At 34.8% G+C, this 18,649-nt stretch overlaps 1 protein-coding gene across 11 annotated transcripts in view; it reads left to right on the top strand.

Annotated features, from left to right (window-relative positions):
- Positions 1-18,649, top strand: part of SENP7 (SUMO specific peptidase 7) — a 170,799-nt gene that overhangs the window by 119,997 nt on the left and 32,153 nt on the right. For all 11 annotated transcript variants that reach the window (XM_027561898.1, XM_027562138.1, XM_027561836.1 and 8 more), the window contains 5 exons: positions 1,779-1,960; positions 4,626-4,965; positions 6,353-6,510; positions 9,293-9,439; positions 15,415-15,448. In XM_027561898.1, coding sequence (XP_027417699.1) covers positions 1,779-1,960; positions 4,626-4,965; positions 6,353-6,510; positions 9,293-9,439; positions 15,415-15,448 — 861 coding nt within the window. The remainder of the gene's footprint in view (positions 1-1,778; positions 1,961-4,625; positions 4,966-6,352; positions 6,511-9,292; positions 9,440-15,414; positions 15,449-18,649) is intronic.

Here is an 18,649-nt window from a genome sequence, read left to right as displayed (position 1 = left end):
GGTGGTTGTTCAGTGGTGATTTTGATGTTTTCAAAAGGAGGTGATGAGCTCTTGTCCAACTACTCTGCCATCTTGAGCTAATCCTGCATCAGTTTCTTTTGCTGTAGTATTTATGTTTCAAAATTATAGCTTGATCCAGTATTATATGTAGAAATTATATTTGACTACCTTTTTAGTTTTTGTTGTTCAGTTGCTCAGTCATGGCCTACTCTCTGTGACCCCATGGACTGCAGCACGCTGGGTTTCCCTGTCCTTCACTGCTTACAGTTTACAAAAGAAACCATTACAGTTTATAGAATTGCAAATAAAATTTATTGTGCTTTTCAAAATACTGTGTTGATCATTTGGCGGTAGTTTATTTTTCTGGGGGAGAGAGTTAAGAGTTGTCTTTGGAATTTGGAAGACTGTTCATGGTTTGAGTTTTTGGCCTCAGTCCTGTCCCCATGCCTGCCTTAATTTTAAGCAATGAAAAAGAAGTATTATGAATGTTAGTTGTTAGATGTTTATAAAGCTAGAGTAAGAGCAAGAGTAATTTGAATAGAAGGTGTGTAGTGTTGAGTAAATGAAGTGGTCAGAACAGTCAGTGTTACATGGGTTTAAGTTTATGAATTCAAGGAAGCTGCTTTGGGACTTGCTTTGTGTGAATTCCAGCACCCTGGACATACCAAATCCATAAATGCTTAAATCTCTTATATAAAATGGTATAATATCTGAGTTGGTACTTATATGATATAATTCAGAAAGCAAAAAAATTCAGGATAATCTTCAGTTAGTTAGGATAACTTTAGGTAGAACCTTCTGGAACGTATTTTTGTATAGTACATATATTTGATAACTGAAATACTATGCATGTTTGATAATACTTGAAATGCATTTCATAATAATACTTTGTTGACTTTAAAAAGGTAGCACTTCCTTTTCTGTGATAACATGTTAGTCGCTCAGTCATGTCTGACTCTTTGCAACCCCATGGACTCTGCCAGGCTCCTCTGTCCTTGGAATTTTCTAGGCAAGAAGGCTGGAGTAGGTAGCCATTTCCTTCTCCAAAGGATCTTCCCGTCCCAGGGCTTGCACCCAGGTCTCCTGCATTGCAGGCAGATTCTTTACCATCTAAGCCAACCAGGGAGGCCCCTCCTTTTCTGTAGGGTAATAGATTTATTGGAGATTTAAAATTAAAGGTCTTGATTTTTTTTCAAAAAAGAAATAAACTGAAAGTAATTGATTGCCTTATGAATGATTACATACCACAATTGTCTGCTGAGGAGAAATATTTTGGCTTCTTTTAAGAGAGCAGTGATCAGTACTCTACTGTTTCAAATTATTGTCCCTTTTCAGTTACTAAATATATGTATTAAACCTTACATTTAAAAAAGAAAACCAGTGTCTAAATTAGTTGTAATTTCTAAAATGACAGTGAATTTAAAAAGCATTTAAGACACTAATTTTCAAAATTTTATTAAGACTTTTCTTTATCATAGTCAAATGCAATTATAGCAAAAGCAAAATATGGTTTGATTGCTTTACTTTGGTTACTAATACTACCTTTTAATATATTTCCTTTATCTCATATTTTTTGTACAATGAACATTTGCTTTGTGAATGCAGTTTAAGATGGGATGTGTCTTTATATTTATTCATGTTGGTGTGCTTATTTAACAGTAGAGTTTAAAAAAACTAGCTCTGAGAGTAGTATAGCAATTTTGATGATTTTCTTTGAGCTCTTCTGAAGAGGATCCTTTCTGTACTTTTTGGCCAAAAATGTCTCTCTTGTTTTTTAGACCTCAGTAGTGGAAGTAGAGATTGTGACCATCTTGAAGTGGGGAGTAGAAACAAGGATGATACAAATTCTGTTTCAAGAATGGAACCCACTCTGATTTCCAGGAAGAGAAAGAAAAGGCTTAGAAGTAATTTACCTGATACTCATAATCCTGCTTCTCTGTATAAGTCAGCAGAACAGACAGTAAGTAGAGGTATTTAGATGTCATATGAAATAATTTGTCCTATGATAAAAATGAATTGACTGTGACCAAATAATGTTCTTCTAGCTTTCTGATTTTATCATCAGACTTTTTTCTTTGCCTATTTTTTGATTCTGTTTTTTTTTAATACTTTAAATGCAACTTAAAATATTTTTCTTGCAGTAATAGTTATGGGAACAAATTTCAAATACAGTCATCACTGAGTATCTACAGTATGTTAGTTTCAGGACCTTGGATATACCAAATCCATAGACGTTTAAATTAAATCTCTTATATTAAAGGGTTTAATATTTGCATATAATCTGCATCTTCCTGTACATTTTAAATCATCTCTAGACTGCTTGCAACTAATACATTGTAAATGTTACATAAATGGATGTGAAAAATAAATGCTATGTAAATAGTGGCCTGTGCATGATAAATTAAAGTTTTGCCTTTTGTAAATCCCTAGAATTATGTTTCTGGAAATATTTTCCATTTGCAGTTGGTGGAACCCACAGTTGGTGGAACCGGCACATACAGAGTGCTAACTATATTATTAACAAGTAAAAAAGTTTAAACTATTTCTCCTCTGATACCAGCCTTTATATTTAGTGGTTTGTTATATGTCCTACAGATGTATTTCTTCTCTCTGTCTTATTTTAACCACATAATAGTCATACTATCTAGCCAATTGCTTTTCACTTGGTCTGTGAAATTATTACCAGACTATTTTATCAGTAGTAGTTTACTTCCAGTTGCTATAGACTTCTTTTTTTCCAGAGTTTAGGAAATCTGTTGCAGAAATTATAATACTTAATGCATACGTTACTTAGTTTCAAAAACTTAGTGTATAGTTAACAATAAAAGTGTAAGGAGATAGCTTTTTGTTTTTTGGAGATAGCTTTTTGAGTCCTTTGATTCACAAGGCATTTCAGGACTTTGCAGTGCCTTTGAGTTATAATTATAAACATGATTTAGATTTATATGGTAAAGGAGATGTGTGGCTTTAGCAATATGTGAACCATGAACTTCCAGATGTTCAAGCTGGTTTTAGAAAAGGGAGAGGAACCAGAGATCAAATTGCCAACATCTGCTGGATCATGGAAAAAGCAAGAGAGTTCCAGAAAAACATCTATTGCTGCTTTATTGACTATGCCAAAGCCTTTGACTGTGTGGATCATAATAAACTGTGGAAAATTCTGAAAGAGATGGGAATACCAGACCACCTGACCTGCCTCTTGAGAAACCTATATGTAGGTCAGGAAGCAACAGTTAGAACTGGACTTGGAACAACAGACTGGTTCCAAATAGGAAAATGAGTACGTCAAGGCTGTATATTGTCACCCTGCTTATTTAACTTACATGCAGAGTACATCATGAGAAACGCTGGACTGGAAGAAGCACAAGCTGAAATCAAGATTGCCTTGAGAAACATCAATAACCTCACATATGCAGATGACACCACCCTTATGGCAGAAAGTGAAGAGGAACTAAAGAGCCTCTTGATGAAAGTGAAAGAGGAGAGTGAAAAAGTTGGCTTAAAGCTCAACATTCAGAAAGCGAAGATCATGGCATCCGGTCCCATCACTTCATGGGAAATAGGTGGGGAAACAGTGGAAACAGTGTCAGACTTTATTTTTTTGGGCTCCAAAATCACTGCAGATGGTGAGTGCAGCCATGAAATTAAAAGACGCTTACACCTTGAAACAAAGTTATGACCAACCTAGATAGCATATTCAAAAGCAGAGACATTACTTTGCCAACAAAGGTCTGTCTAGTCAAGGCTATGGTTTTTCCAGTGGTCATGTGTGGATGTGAGAGTTGGACTGTGAAGAAAGCTGAGTGCCGAAGAATTGATGCTTTTGAACTGTGGTGTTGGAGAAGACTCTTGAGAGTCCCTTGGACTGTAAGGAGATCCAACCAGTCCATCCTAAAGGAAATCAGTCCTGGGTGTTCATTGGAAGGACTGATCCTGAAGCTGAAACTCCAGTACTTTGGCCACCTCATGCGAAGAGTTGACTCATTGGAAAAGACCCTGATGATGGGAGGGATTGCAGGCAGGAGGAGAAGGGGACGACAGAGGATGAGATGGCTGGATGGCATCACCGACTCAATGGACATGTGTTTGAGTAGACTCCAGGAGTTGGTGATGGACAGGGAGGCCTGATGTGTTGCAGTCCATAGGGTTACAAAGAGTTGGACATGACTGAGCGACTGAACTGAGAGATATGAAGGCAGTGATTGATTTTCTTAATTTTTCATATTGTTATCCTAAGTTTTTATTTTTTTTGCTCTTGTAACTAAAGTCACATAATGTCAAATGGCCTCTTTTGCAAAGTAAAGCTGTAAAAAATTTTTCTCTTATTTAAAGTTGACTTAGATTGTGGGACCCTTCTGAACCACTTGTAAATATGGGTGTTTCCCCTTCCCATCCTTTTAAAAACTATTTAGGCATCTGATTGGATAGACCAAGCTTTATATCTGTATATTAATACTTGAGAGACTTTTGCAAGTAATATAGTGTAATTGTGTACTTTTCTATTCCTATAATTATAGAAATGATATAGTATTTTTACTTTTATAGGAATTTAAACTTAAAAAAGATTCTTCATGTTAGCTAAATTTGAAAAATGCTGATTTTCATATGCATTTATTTATGTTCAGAAAGAGCAAGAAAATGACCCAGCAGTATTCACTGAGTTGGAAAAGTCAAGTGAAAACTATCATGAGGATCCAAAACTGTTTGAAGAAGTTACATATGAATCCATAGAAAGTGATTTTGCTCAACTACCCTCAGATTGTGGTCAGGAGTTGGCTTTGAGTGCTTCTCCTCAAATGACCTCTGGATGTTCAGCCATGGAAACTTTTGAGAGCTCTATTTCCTCTGATACTGTGGGGAATTCTACTCTAGTTGTGAAGGATGAGAATGAATTGAACACAATAGAAAAACCTGTTTTAAGTGAACACAGTGAAGGGAACCTATCATTTATCTCTGCTGAACCAAGTAAGTAACATGAGGATAATAAAAGCTATTAATTGTCTCTACTCTGCTTAGTTGTTTTATTTCTTCTGTCAAAGAAATTTTGCTGAGGCACTGTGTTATTTATTACATCCGTGTATATTACCTTCAGGAAATATATTCAGGAATATATTACCTTCAGGAAATATATTCAGGAATATATTACCTTCAGGTCAGGAATATATTACCTTCAGGAAATATATTCAGGAATATATTACCTTCAGGAAATATATTCAGGAATATATTACCTTCAGGAAAAAAAAGACTTGGAGTTTTGGGATGTCATTAATTTTGTAGTATTGATTTAGGTAAGGAATGGAGTACTTGGAAGCAGAAGTAATTTTTTTTTATTAGTGTACTCATCAGTATCTCATCAGTTTTTTGGGGTTTTTTGGGCACAAATCTGTAAGGACCATTATTGTCATTTTGATTGATTGAACTGAAGTACAGAGAGTTTAAGTGCTATTTATTTATTGTCATTAATTTTGATTTTAATTTTCAAGTATTTGATACAGTCACATGGTACAAAAAAGGTTCTAAAGGATATCTAGTGACTAGTCTCCCACATTTTTCCCTTGCCATTCATTTCTTCCTCCTAGAAGAAACTAATGTAACAGGACTTAAAGTACAATTTAGAATGATGGCTGCTGCTGCTGCTAAGTCGCTTCAGTCGTGTCCGACTCTGTGCGACCTCATAGACGGTAGCCTACCAGGCTCCCCCGTCCCTGGGATTCTCCAGGCAAGAATACTAGAGTGGGTTGCCATTTCCTTTTCCAATGCATGAAAGTGAAAAGTGAAAGCGAAGCTACTCAGTCATGTCTGACTCTTAGCGACCCCACGGACTGCAGCCTACCAGGCTCCTCCGTCCATGGGATTTTCCAGGCAAGAGTGCTGGAGTGGGGTGCCATTGCCTTCTCCGAGAATGATGGCAATAATATATTATTAGAACTAGAATCTGTTCCTAAGTTATCCTAATGGCTTTATCTATTTTAAAATACCTTCTTCCTCCAGAGAGTAAGGTTGCAGATAACTGCCAAATAATAGCACTGATGTGAAAACATTGTATGCAAGTAGCATTGGAGAAGGAAATGGCAACCCACTCCAGTGTTCTTGCCTGGAGAATCCCAGGGACAGCAGAGCCTGGTGGGCTACCATCTATGGGGTCGCACAGAGTCGGACACGACTGAAGCGACTTAGCAGCAGCAGTAGCAGCATAAATCAGATAATGAATGATGGGCTACTATCGAAACTGAATAAAGTTAGATTATTCAGTTCAGTGGAATTATTAAAGATACATTGCATGAGTTAGAAAATTCTCTTTTTATATGTGATTATTGTGACACATTAAAAAAAGTACATTTTTCCATTTTAGTTGTTGTTTCTAGTGATGAAGAAGGACCCACTGAACAGAAAAGTTCAGAAATTCTTAAATTACAGCCTAAGCAGGATGATGCCATTTCTCATGAAAGTGAGAGTACTTCTGAACCAGTAGTGTCAGAACTACCATTGATTACTTGTGAGTCTGTACAGGTAATTTATTTCTGTCTTCTCACAGATTAACAGTGAAATATACACTATTGGCTAATGACTATTTTTTTGTTTCATCAAGCAGAATATTATGTAAAAATAACATATTTCTTAGTTTGAATTCTAAGATAACTTTTGTATTAGTTTGAGGGAAGCATATAATTGTCTTTATTTTGAAGTGAAAGGCTTAATATCATTTTTCTTTTGGTCAGTTTTATTTTTTCAGTCTAAATATTCTGACTCAAATATTCTCTTTTTGGTTTCTCATTGGACATTTAAGTACTTTATCAAAATATTTTATAGAATGAAATGGTTTCTGGTATTTGTGTAGTTTTGTAGTACAAGGGCTACGTGGAATTATTCCTTTTCCTCACATGCTATTAAAAAAGCGTGATATAGAGGAAAGAACCTGACATCTTGAGCTATACAGAGCTGTGTTCAGATCTTGGATCTGCCATTTGGACAAGTCCCTTAACTTTAAGCCTGTTTACTTATATACTAAATGAGAGTGATAACACCTATTTCACAAGATTATTTTGAGTATTAAATGAAACAACATATGAAAGCATTTAGAAAAGTGTCACAAACCTATCAGTTTGATAAGTCCTTTGTCTCTTCCTTCTTACAGAAGTGGAAGTGTGTGTTGGTTTAATGTCAGCCAGTGGTGTTTTTGACATACGTCTTAGAAGAGTATAGCTCTAAAGTAAGGTTCAAGTTATTTATTGTCGGTATTCATTCATATTATCAGCTTCTGATTTTCCTGTTTTAAAGAAATGATTGTCAGTCACTACCAGTGCAGAATTATGGTTAACTTATGTTAATTGTTTTTGAATAATGCAAAGACTGTTATTCTGTAGAGTGTGATGAAGAATTTAGTCAGTTCAATGAAAACAGTCTGATAGGTTGATTATTATTTCATGGGTGTTTCTGTTGCATTTGTTACTTCATACAGAAATCACCTCAGTAGTTGTGTTGTGAATTTTTGTTAAAATGTAGCAATTGTTGCCCATCTGGGCCAGCAGCCTACCTGATAGTGTAGCTGTATTTGTAATTAAAAGTGTTGATAATGCGTTCAAAATTCTAAATGAACTGCAGTTCCCTTGGCAGCATGTAAATTAACAGTGCAGTATGAAATGATCATGTTAAAGGAAAATTATATCCCTTGTAGAGCTGACAACATATGATCACAGCCAAGCAGTAAATAACATAGAGATCTACCAAGATCTGTTAGGCAGAATATACCTCTGCACCCTTCCTTGTTTCCAGTTTTAAATGAAGTTGTTAGAAGTATGGATTGACCATTTTTAAAAGGCAGTTAGTCTTTACCAATTGTGAGACCCAATAAGGAATTTTTTATAACTCCTCTTCTCAATTTATCACTTAAAACACACAGTTATTTGACTAATTAGAACCATCTGTAGTTGATTAGATTCCCCCTTTTTTGCTTAAGGGATAAGAAGAGTACAGTAAACAATAAAAGATGAGAATGATAAAAAATTCTGTTAAGCAGATAAATGGCATTGTGAGCTGGATTAAAAATAACGAGTAGAGCGCATGTTTGAGGTGAAGATTAATCAGCGTTTTCTAGAGGTAGGGGAGTGAATACCCATGCATAATTACTCTGCTGCTAAGTCGCTTCAGTTGTGTCCGACTCTGTGCGACCCGATAGACGGCAGCCTACCAGGCTCCCCTGTCCCTGGGATTCTCCAGGCAAGAATACTGGAGTGGGTTGCCATTTCCTTCTCCAATGCAAGAAAGTGAAAAGTGAAAGTGAAGTCGCTCAGTCGTATCCGACTCTTTGCAGCCCCAGACTGCAGCCTACCAGGCTCCTCTGTCCATGGAATTTTCCAGGCAAGAGTACTGGAGTGGGGTGCCATTGCCTTCTCCAATAATTGCTCTACTCGTGGTTTATTTGGTCATTAGCAATATCAAGGTTAAAGAGGCATAATGTGCAACAGCTATGCAAATATGGAATTGAAAAAGTCATCTGAAAGCATTGTAGAACTCAGAAGAGATCATGGAAAATTGCTGCTGTTGATACTGCCTGGTCGTCTATTATAACTTAAAAGCAGAGTTGTGAATTTTTTGAGGAGAAGTGGAATGATTTTTGAGACATAGTGCACATAGTAAATCATATAGATTTGATATATCAGTGCTTCTTAGGCAGTTATATCCCTTCTTGTGCACTAAGAATGCAATAGCTAACAGCATCATCTTGGTTTATAGAAACAATTTTATATGCTTGAAATATCCCTTGACCTGCAGATAGAAAGCTGATTTGTCTTAGTTTTGCTTCTTAGTAGCAGTGTTATTTTAAGCAAGTCACTTAACCAGTCCAAACATCTATTAGCTCTACTTATGAAATGCATAAATAAAAAAATAACTTGCCCTATGGGGTTGTTCTGGTGACTAGAAGAGATATTTAAAAACGCATGTTAAACTAAACATTATATAAATCTTAATTTATTTTTGTTGAGTTAAAAATAAATAAAGCCCATTAGGGAATACTGAATTTAAAATCATGAATTTGATACAGAGAAGGATGTATTTCTGTATTGTAGGCCCTATGGAATTAATTTAGAATTCAACTAGAGTAATTTTATCAAAGTAAATCATACTTTTTAAGGGAAAAATCTAGATAACTGTTTCTTGACAGTAAGAACAGTGTAAAATCCTTCACAAACTCATTAATGATAATTTAAAGACGTATATGACTTAAAAAATCATTGTCAACATTTATATAATACTTAGCATTACATGCATTTTATAATTTTTTTGTTGATAGACTTCATCTGAATTATGTTCATATAATCCTGTCATGGAAAACATTTCCTGTCTTATACCTAAGAATGAGATGGATCTACAACTGGATTTTATATTTACTTCTGTTTATATTGGTAAAATAAAAGGAGCTTCTAAAGGTTGTGTTACAGTAAGTATATATATTTTTTCTTTAGTTTTGCTTTTGGGCAAGGTCAATTTTCAGATTGCCTCTTTAGTGCAAATGAAAATGGAATTGATATTAGTTTATATAGGACATTTTGAATATGTTAATATATCTGTTTTGAAACATATCTTTAAATAGGAAATTTTGAAACTGTAGAGGAATGCCCTAAAATCATGTCTCTAATCTGACTACTCTAATGAAGATTATGTATGAAAAGAATCATGTGCAACACTGATATTCTTTGGGTTCTAACACTTATTTGATGGTAAAGTAAATATTTCTTTGGAGTATAATTGATAGCAAAAAGAGTGAATCTTATTTTATTAATTTAAATTATTATAAACTGAGTTTAAATTATTGTAAATTTGGAAAACTTAGCAGTGGCCACAGGACTAGAAAAGGTCAGTTTTCATTCCAACCCCAAAGAAGGGCAATGCCAAAGATTGTTCAAATTACTGTACAATTGCTTTAATTTTACATACTAGCAAAGCAATGCTCAAAATCCTCCAAGCTAGGCTTCAATAGTGTGTGAACTGAGAACTTCTAGATGTTCAAGCTGGATTTAGAAAAGGCAGAGGAGCCAGAGATCAAATTGCCAACATCTGTTGGATCATAGAAAAAGCAAAAGAATTCCAGAGAAACATCTACTTCTGCTTTATTGACAATGCTAAAGCCTTTGACTATGTGGATCACAACAAACTGTGAAAAATTCTTAAGGAGATGGAAATACCAGACCACCTGACCTGCCTCCTGAGAAATCTGTATGTAGGTCAAGAAGCAACAGTTAGAACCGGACATGGAACAACAGACTAGTTCCAAATAGGGAAAGGAGTATGTCAAGGCTGTATATTCTCACCCTGCTCATTTAACTTATATGCAGAGTGCTGTGCTTGGTTGCTCACTTGTGTCTGACTCTTTGCGACCCCATGGACTGCAGCCCTCCAGGCTCTCCAGCAAAATACCGGCTGGATGAAGCAAGAATCTTCTGGATTCATGCTGCCAAAATCAAAATTGGAATCAAGATTGCTGTGAGAAATATCAATAACCTCAGATATGCAGATGGTACCACCCTTATGGCAGAAAGTGAAGAGGAATTAAAGAGCCTCTTGATGAAGGTGAAAGAGGATAGTGAAAAAGCTGGTTTAAAATTCAGCATTTAAAAAACTAAGATCATGGCATCTGGTCCCATCACTTCATGGTAAATAGATGGGGAAACAATGGAAACAGTGAGAGACTATTTTATTGGCCTCCCAAATCACTGCAGATGGTGATTGCAGCCATGAAATAGAAAGATGCTTGCTCCTTGGAAGAAAAGCTATGACAAACCTAGACAGCATATTAAAAAACAGATATTGCTTTGTCAACAAAGGTCCACATAGTCAAAACTATGGTTTTTCCAGTAGTCACGTGTGGATTTGAGTGCTGAAGGCTGAGTGCTGAAGAATCGATGCTTGTGAACTGTGGTATTGGAGAAGACTCTTGAGAGTCCCTTGGACTGCAAGGAGATCAAACTGGTTAATTCTAAAGGAAATCAATCCTGAATATGCATTGGAAGGATTGGTGCTGAAGCTGAAGCTTCAGTACTTTGGTCCCCTGATGTAAAGAACTGACTCATTAGAAAAGACCCTAATGCTGGGAAAGATTGAAGACAGGAGGAGAAGGGGATGACAGAGGAAGAGATGGTTGGATGGCATCACCAACTCAATGGACATGAGTTTGAGTAAGCTCTGGGAGATGGTGAAGAAGAGGGAAGCGCGGCACTCTGCGGTCTATGGGGTCGCAAAGAGTCTTAGACGACCAAGTGTCTGAACAACAACAGAGCTCTCCAAATTCCTAAACTTGTTACTTTAAGGATATCCAGGAATAGTTCCTCTTATTTTTCCACTTTCTTTTCAATATTAATGCCTCACATTTTATATATGAAAGCCATGCTAGATTTTGCTCAGTTCTCTATATTTTCTCACTACTTTTTTCTGCCTGTTAAAATATTTTAAGGCTTATCTGAAATACCTCCTCTTCCCGAAAACCTTTCCTGATTTCTTCTTCCTAGCCAGAATTAACTTCTCCTTTTACTGTGTACTTACAGCACTTTGTTTGTACATCTGTTGTAAGATTGATTCTTTGTGTTTTTGTTTGTATTCTTGCCTAGATCTCTCTATTAGACTTTAAGCATCTTGTGATGAGGAACCATATTTTACTCCCTCTTATACTTTACATAAATGGCTCACACTTAAATAGGCACTTATAAACATTAGTTGAATTGACTATATCAAATTATAATTCAAGTATTTTCCTAGAAGATTTAGCAATATTTCACTGTCTTATAGATAGGGTAGGGAATATAAAAATGTTAAGACATGATCTCTCCTTTCCTCTGGCTGGAGCAGTCAGGGAAGACATCACAGAGAGGACAGTATATGATTTAAGACGTGAAGTATATGTTTACTTGGTGACCATGTACCATGCACTCTATTATCCCAACAGAGTAACCGTGTACAAATTCTGGGAAGTACCCATAGTGGTAGCTTATGATATAGTTAAAATTGCTTTGATTGAAAACATCACAGCAATTCTGTTTAAAATGTATCTTCTCTGATCACTAATTTTCAGATATTAATGCTTTTGATATGCCTAGGTTGATTTTTAAAATTACTTTAAGAAATTTTGTTCACTTTTTCTTAATTTTTCCCCTTACTTTTTAGCTTTTTCATTTAAAACCCAGGTTTGACCAGTTTTTTCTGTAGAGTTCTTTGTAATGGCCAAAAATTAGGTAACCTAAATATGTTATAGTAACTGATTAGTTAAGGGAGAAAAATTTAACATAAATATTCCTCAGTGGGTTTTCATTAATTAGTGTATTAATTATGCTATTATACACTCAGGTAGACTTGTTATGGGCAAAAACCAAAACCAAACAAAAAACTACAAATGAATAAAGTGAAAGTCGCTCAGTCGTGTCTGACTCTTTGCCACCCCATGGACTGTTCAGTCCATGAAGTTGTATAGGCCAGAATACTGTAGTGGGCAGCCTTTCCTTTCTTCAGGGAATCTTTCCAATCCAAGGATCAAACCCAGGTCTCTTGCCTTGCAGGTAGATTCTTTACCAGCTGAGCCACCAGGGAAATCCACAAATGAATAAAGGAACAATTTGAAGAATACCTGTAATCTTGCTTATCCAGAGACAATTAGTAGTAACTCTACATCATTCTGTATTCTCCATATTAACTGTATATCTTTAAAACCAAAGGATGTAGCATTATATATTGTTGTTTAATTGACTCTTTTGTGACCCCATGGACTGTAGCCTGCCAGACTTCTCTGGCCACGGGATTTCGCAGGAAGAATACTGGAGTGGGTTGCTATTTCCTTCTCCAGGGGATCTTCCTGACTCAGGGACTGAACTTGCATCTCCTGCACTGGCAGGCAGATTCTTTACCACTGAGCCACCAGAGCAGTCCATTCTGCATACTGTTTTCTAACTTACCATAATCACATTAAATTAATTCACCTACCTATTTTGGAATGATTGGATTGTTCTGAATTCCTGACTGTTGGACATTGCAGTTGTCCCCAGTATTTTGCTATTACAAGTAATATAGGACTGCAGATATTCAATAAATGTCATAAAGCAGGTCTTAAACATTTGTCTCATGTCTATTGGAATGCAGACTTTAATTAAAAACAAAAAATCTTAAATGTCTGATTATAGGAATGTGGTTTAGTAAATTAAAGTAAATATATGCAGGTAAAATATATGTGTGTGAAGAAAGGTTGAGAGGAATTCTTCAAAAATTAAAACAGTTATGTTACTATGGAGGGATTTTAAGAAGTTTTAAGGTTGAAAAATATAATGAATAACATAAAACAGGAAAAACGTAAAAGTCTTAAAAATTTCAAGCTTTTCAAAAAACTTAATATATATTCTTGTTCAGACAGAGTTTATCATATTCTATATAACTTATAAGGTAAAGAACGTCTTATTTTTTGGGAGGGGATAGTATATTAGAGAATTAAACTTAGTCATTTTCCAGATCTTTAATGAGTATCTGCTGTGTATTGTTATGGATGCTGGAGATATTGTTCTCTGTCATGACAGTTACAGTTGAGCTGCACTAGAGAAATACCTGTAGTGGGAAACTCTTATATAAGTTAGAGCCATTATTTTAGAGTGGTACATTTAAGTTATTATTGCCTTTTTTTTTTATAATGTTGAGAATGCTGCAGTAGAGAATGCTGCACATTTAATTTTTTAGATCTTAACTTTGTTAATAATAGGAAAAATGTTTATTAAGTATATATTAAAAAAACTGTACTGGCTGTTGTTAGAAGTTACAAAAAATCTCTTATGTTCAGCTTTATTTTTAAGTTTAAATAGATATGGTATGATTTCAGAGAACTTGGGATTACCTTATTGCCACAAGAACATCTTTCTGATTTCTTAACTAGGGATTCAGTTTTTTGCTGCATTCAGGGCTTTGACTTTGGGAAGGTTGCATGTTGGCTTAGTCATTGAAAAAGGCAAAATGAGTATGTAATTCTTGCCAAGTTGAAAGTTTTGATAGGACAAGGTTGCTTATGGTGGGAGAAGGAAACAATAATGTAGAAAGCAGCAGCCAGATATATAGATGTACTACTTCTAATTCATAATTTCATAGTAATGACTGTAAAATCTTAATAGCAAACACTTCTTATATTCATTTTCTATAGCTCATTATTTACAATTGCTAAGATATATTTTATGAGATTAATGACCCAGTGAAACATGTCAGAAAGAATTTAGCAAGGGGTATATACACGAAATATACAGCAGTTACATGAAAGTGACATAGTAATAAGATGTATTTGACTAAATCAGATTAGATAACATACTGAATCAGATGCTAGAGTCTAATGATGATAGCTCCTCTTGATTAATGTTCTGACCTAGAGCTGAGAGGTTCAGTAAGTTGCCTAAGTTTACCTACTTATTGTTTATAAAAAGTAGTAGGGATAAGAGAGGCAACATTTGAACCCCATTTGTCCTTTTGCTCAAATTTTGCTTTAGTGGCTAACTTAACACAATGAAATGTGAGTTTTATATTTGGGAAACTACAGCATGAAAAAAATTTTTAATTAGAAAAAAAAAGAGGCATAGTAAACCTGTGGTTTCACCAAACATTGTTTGCTACTTATTTGGAACTTTGTTGGTAGTTAATTTAGGTACCCCTGTACCAACACCATTTTAAATTTTGTTTTCTGCTCACAGGCTATATCCCTGATTTGGTCAACAGTTTCATAAATGTATTGATCAAAAGGGAAACCTAACCAAGTAACAAATCAATAGGCATGAATTAATTTGACAGACTTGAAGGGACCTCTATTTTAGATGGTACACGTAAGATTTAGGTGCTCCATAACTCTTGAAAGTTTATTATAAAATCAACAATTAAGGAGATCAGATATATACAAAAGATACCTAGAGAAAATTTAGTGTCTTGGCACAGATGTAGTGGAATGAGCGGGAACCTTGCTGAATCTCAGTCAGAAGGAAATGTATAACATGAAACAAAGAAAAATGAATCCTGGGAATGTCAACAGAGATAAGAATCAAATTCTGCTTTGTAGTTAATTAACCAAAATCATTGATACTCTGAGGTCTCTTGGCAGTTCTTTTGGACTTTATCTTATTTCTTCCTTAAATATTCTGGAAACATTTTGAAAATATATTACGTATAGTCTTACTGGTTTTATAAATGAGCATATTGAAAATTAAATTCCTTGCACAGGGTTCTTAAACTTCTGTAAGACAAAGTATTTACAATGAAATATCTTCTTAGTTTAAGAGGAAAAGATTTATGACTTTTAGTACATAGACTTTGATTACTTACTTGTGGTTTAAAGAAGAACAATTTTTTGAAAAATTTGAATAGTAACACATTTTGAGTGGTAACTCCTGTTTTGCTTTTTTGTTTTTTCTTTAGTTCACAACAAAGTATATTAAGATCCCATTTCAAGGTAAGCTATCATTGTCTTATGACCTCTTTTCACTGTAATTTTGAGTATAAAACTGGTCAGCAAAAATTCTGAAGTATTTCTGCAACTAGTTTTTCATACTTTTTTCCACTATAGAATTTGCATAAATGTAAGATTAATAATGTGTTTCAACCTAACACTATTTTAGTAGCTTCCAAAGGAGTTAAAATATTTTGTAACACTTAAAATGGTATATTATTTTAATGACTTAAAGTAATATTAAGGGATAAGAAAAATAGTTTTTATAGTGAGAGTTTTGATATATAAAAATGGATGAAAATAGAAACTGTAAGTTAAGAATGAAGAAAATTTTTAGTGTTGCACACAACCATGTAAATGGCTTTGCATAGGGATTAAGAAAGAGCATTTATACCATTTGTTACCTAATGAATTAGATAAAGTACCTGTGGATTAGAAAAAGTGGATAAAGTACACTTTTATCTAATGGATTAGATAAAGTACAAAGTGGATTAGAAAATGTACCTGTAATTTGTGGAGACTGAGGTTTCTCATTCTCTTCCCAAATAAAAACCTTTCAGAATAAACAACACTAAGAGAACTAATAATAAGCAACAGAGAACAGTCTCTTTAGAGAATAAATTATGAAAAGAATGAGCAAGAAAAATATATACAGATAGCACTTCAGAAATGAACTGGGGAAGAAGAAACCTTCCCCAGACTGAAGATGAGATTGAAGTAACTTTAGTTGGACTCTTCCCATATACCATGTACAGAATCTACAACTATGTATTATTAGAATAAATTTAATGATTAGGAAGCTACTATAAGTAGTAAGAATGTATAAGGCATATGTAATATATTAGAATATGTATATGTGTGTGTGTGTGTATATACACACCCTGATATTTTTAATTAGGAAATTTTAATAAGTTATTATGGAACAATATAACATTAGCTATTTAGAAGAAACAAAGACCTGTGATTCAAAAGAAAATTTCATAAAAGATAGTGCTATAATCTGTAGATAAAGATCTATGCAACAGAGCTACCTCTCAAATTCTTTTTTTAAAATAAAGGTATAAATGACATGCAACATATTAATTTCAGGTGTACAGCATGGGAGAAAATATTTGAAAATCATATATTTGATAAAGAGTTCATATCCAAAATATATAAAGAATGCATACAGTTCAACATCAATGGAACAAACAACTAAAACATGGGCAGAGGACCTGAACAGACATTTTTCCAAAGAAGACATACAGATACATGAAAAGATACTCAACATCACTGATTGTCAGTGAAATGCAAATCCAAACCACAGCAAGATACCACCTCATGCGGTCAGAATGGCCATCATCAAAATGACAGCAAATAACAAGTGTTGGAAAGTGTTAGTTGCTCAGTCATGTTTGATTCTTTTTTTGCATCCCCATGGACTGTAGCTTGCCAAGCTCCTCTGTCCATGAGATTCTCTAGGCAAGAATACTGGAGTGGGCTGCCATTCCTTTCTCCAGGGGATCTTCCTGACCCAGGGATCAGACCTGGGTATCCTGCATTGCAAGCAGATTCTTTACCGTTTGAGCCACTAGGGAAGCCAAGTGTTGGAAAGGATGCAGAAAAAAGGGAAACCCTCTTGCACTGTTGGCATACATTCAGAATGTAAATTGATGCAGCCACAATGGAAAATAGTATGGAGGTTGGTCAGAAAATTAAAAATAGAACTGTGTGACCCAAAAATTTCACTTCAGGATATTTACTCTAAGAAAACAAACCACTATTTTGAAAAAGTACATGCACCCCCAGTATTCACTGCAGCATTCGTTATTCACAGTAGCCAAGCAAACATATGTGGAAGCAACCTAAGTGTCTATTGATAGATGAATGGATAAAGAAGATGCGAGATATATGGAATATTACTCAACCATTGTAAAATGAAATCTTGCCATTTGTGGCAACATGGGTGGATCTAGTGGGTACTATGCTTAGCAAAATGAGGCAGACAAAAACAAATACTGTATGATCACACTTGTATGTGGAATCTAAAAATAAAAGAGAAGCAGACTCATATATAAACAGAACAAGCAGCTAGTTGCCAGAGAGGAGGGTGATGGGGAGCTGGACAAAATTAAGTGAATAAGGCAAAATAAATTTATTTAAAATAAATAAGCCCCAGAAATATAATCTCCAATATAAGGAATATGGTAAGTAATATTATAATAACTTTATAGGGAGAAAGATGGTTATTAAACTTATTATGGTCATCATTTCATAATGTATGCAAAAATCAAACCATTATGTTGTAACCTGAAACTAATATTATATGTCAACTATATTTCAATTAAAAAAAGACATACAAAAAAAAAAAAGGAGCCAGTAAGTAGTAAAAGAAGAGGGGAGGTAGGTTAGAATAAGACATGACAGGATAGAAAGAGAGCAAGTCAGGCAGGCATGCATATGGACAGGCACAGAAGAGAAATAGAAATCCAGAAAGAGAACAAGGAAAAAACCTGAAGAAATGAAATAATGGAAGAAAAGAATAGCGGAAGGAAGGAGGAAATGGGAAAGAAATAAAGAAAAAATGAATAGAATAGCTATCTTGGAAAACATTAAGATGACAAGTTAATGAGTATTTGAATGCTCATTGTAAAATCCTTTTCAAACTTTAACGTTCATCTGGATTACCTGTTTATTTTTTTATTTTTCTCTAAGTGCTGATTTTGATTCTGTATATCCAGTGTGGGGCCTGAATTCTGTATTTCCAATTGCTTCCGGGCTGATGGCAATGTTGCAAGCTGAGAATGTTGCATTTTGAGTAGCACTGTGCCAGGAAAAAACAGGGGGAGGAGTAGTAAGAGATTTATTTCAGATAGGTAACAGTCTTGGGATTGTACTTAACTGATATTTATATTCCTAGTTCAGCTACTTGTTTTCTCACAGTTGAACCAGATGACCTCAGGACTTCTTTACACCAGTTTTGTATGTGTCTTTGAGTTACAAAATAAGGTCCTTCCAGGAGATTCTTTTCACTAAATGAAAGGGAAAAGTGTTAATTCAGATTACCTCAAAATTTTGAGCAGTAAAACCTCGGAAAATTTTAAGAGATTTCATCCTAGAAATTCCCTGGTTGCTTCGTGGTTAGGATTCTGGGCTTTTACTGCCATTCAGTTCAGTTCAGTCCAGTCGCTCAGTCATGTTCGACTCTTTGTGACCCCATGGACT

The sequence above is a fragment of the Bos indicus x Bos taurus genome, chromosome 1 (assembly GCF_003369695.1).
Source record: "Bos indicus x Bos taurus breed Angus x Brahman F1 hybrid chromosome 1, Bos_hybrid_MaternalHap_v2.0, whole genome shotgun sequence".
Classification (NCBI taxonomy): Eukaryota; Metazoa; Chordata; class Mammalia; order Artiodactyla; family Bovidae; genus Bos; species Bos indicus x Bos taurus.
Note: the sequence above shows the minus strand (reverse complement) of the source record. Positions and strands in the feature narration are given on the sequence as shown.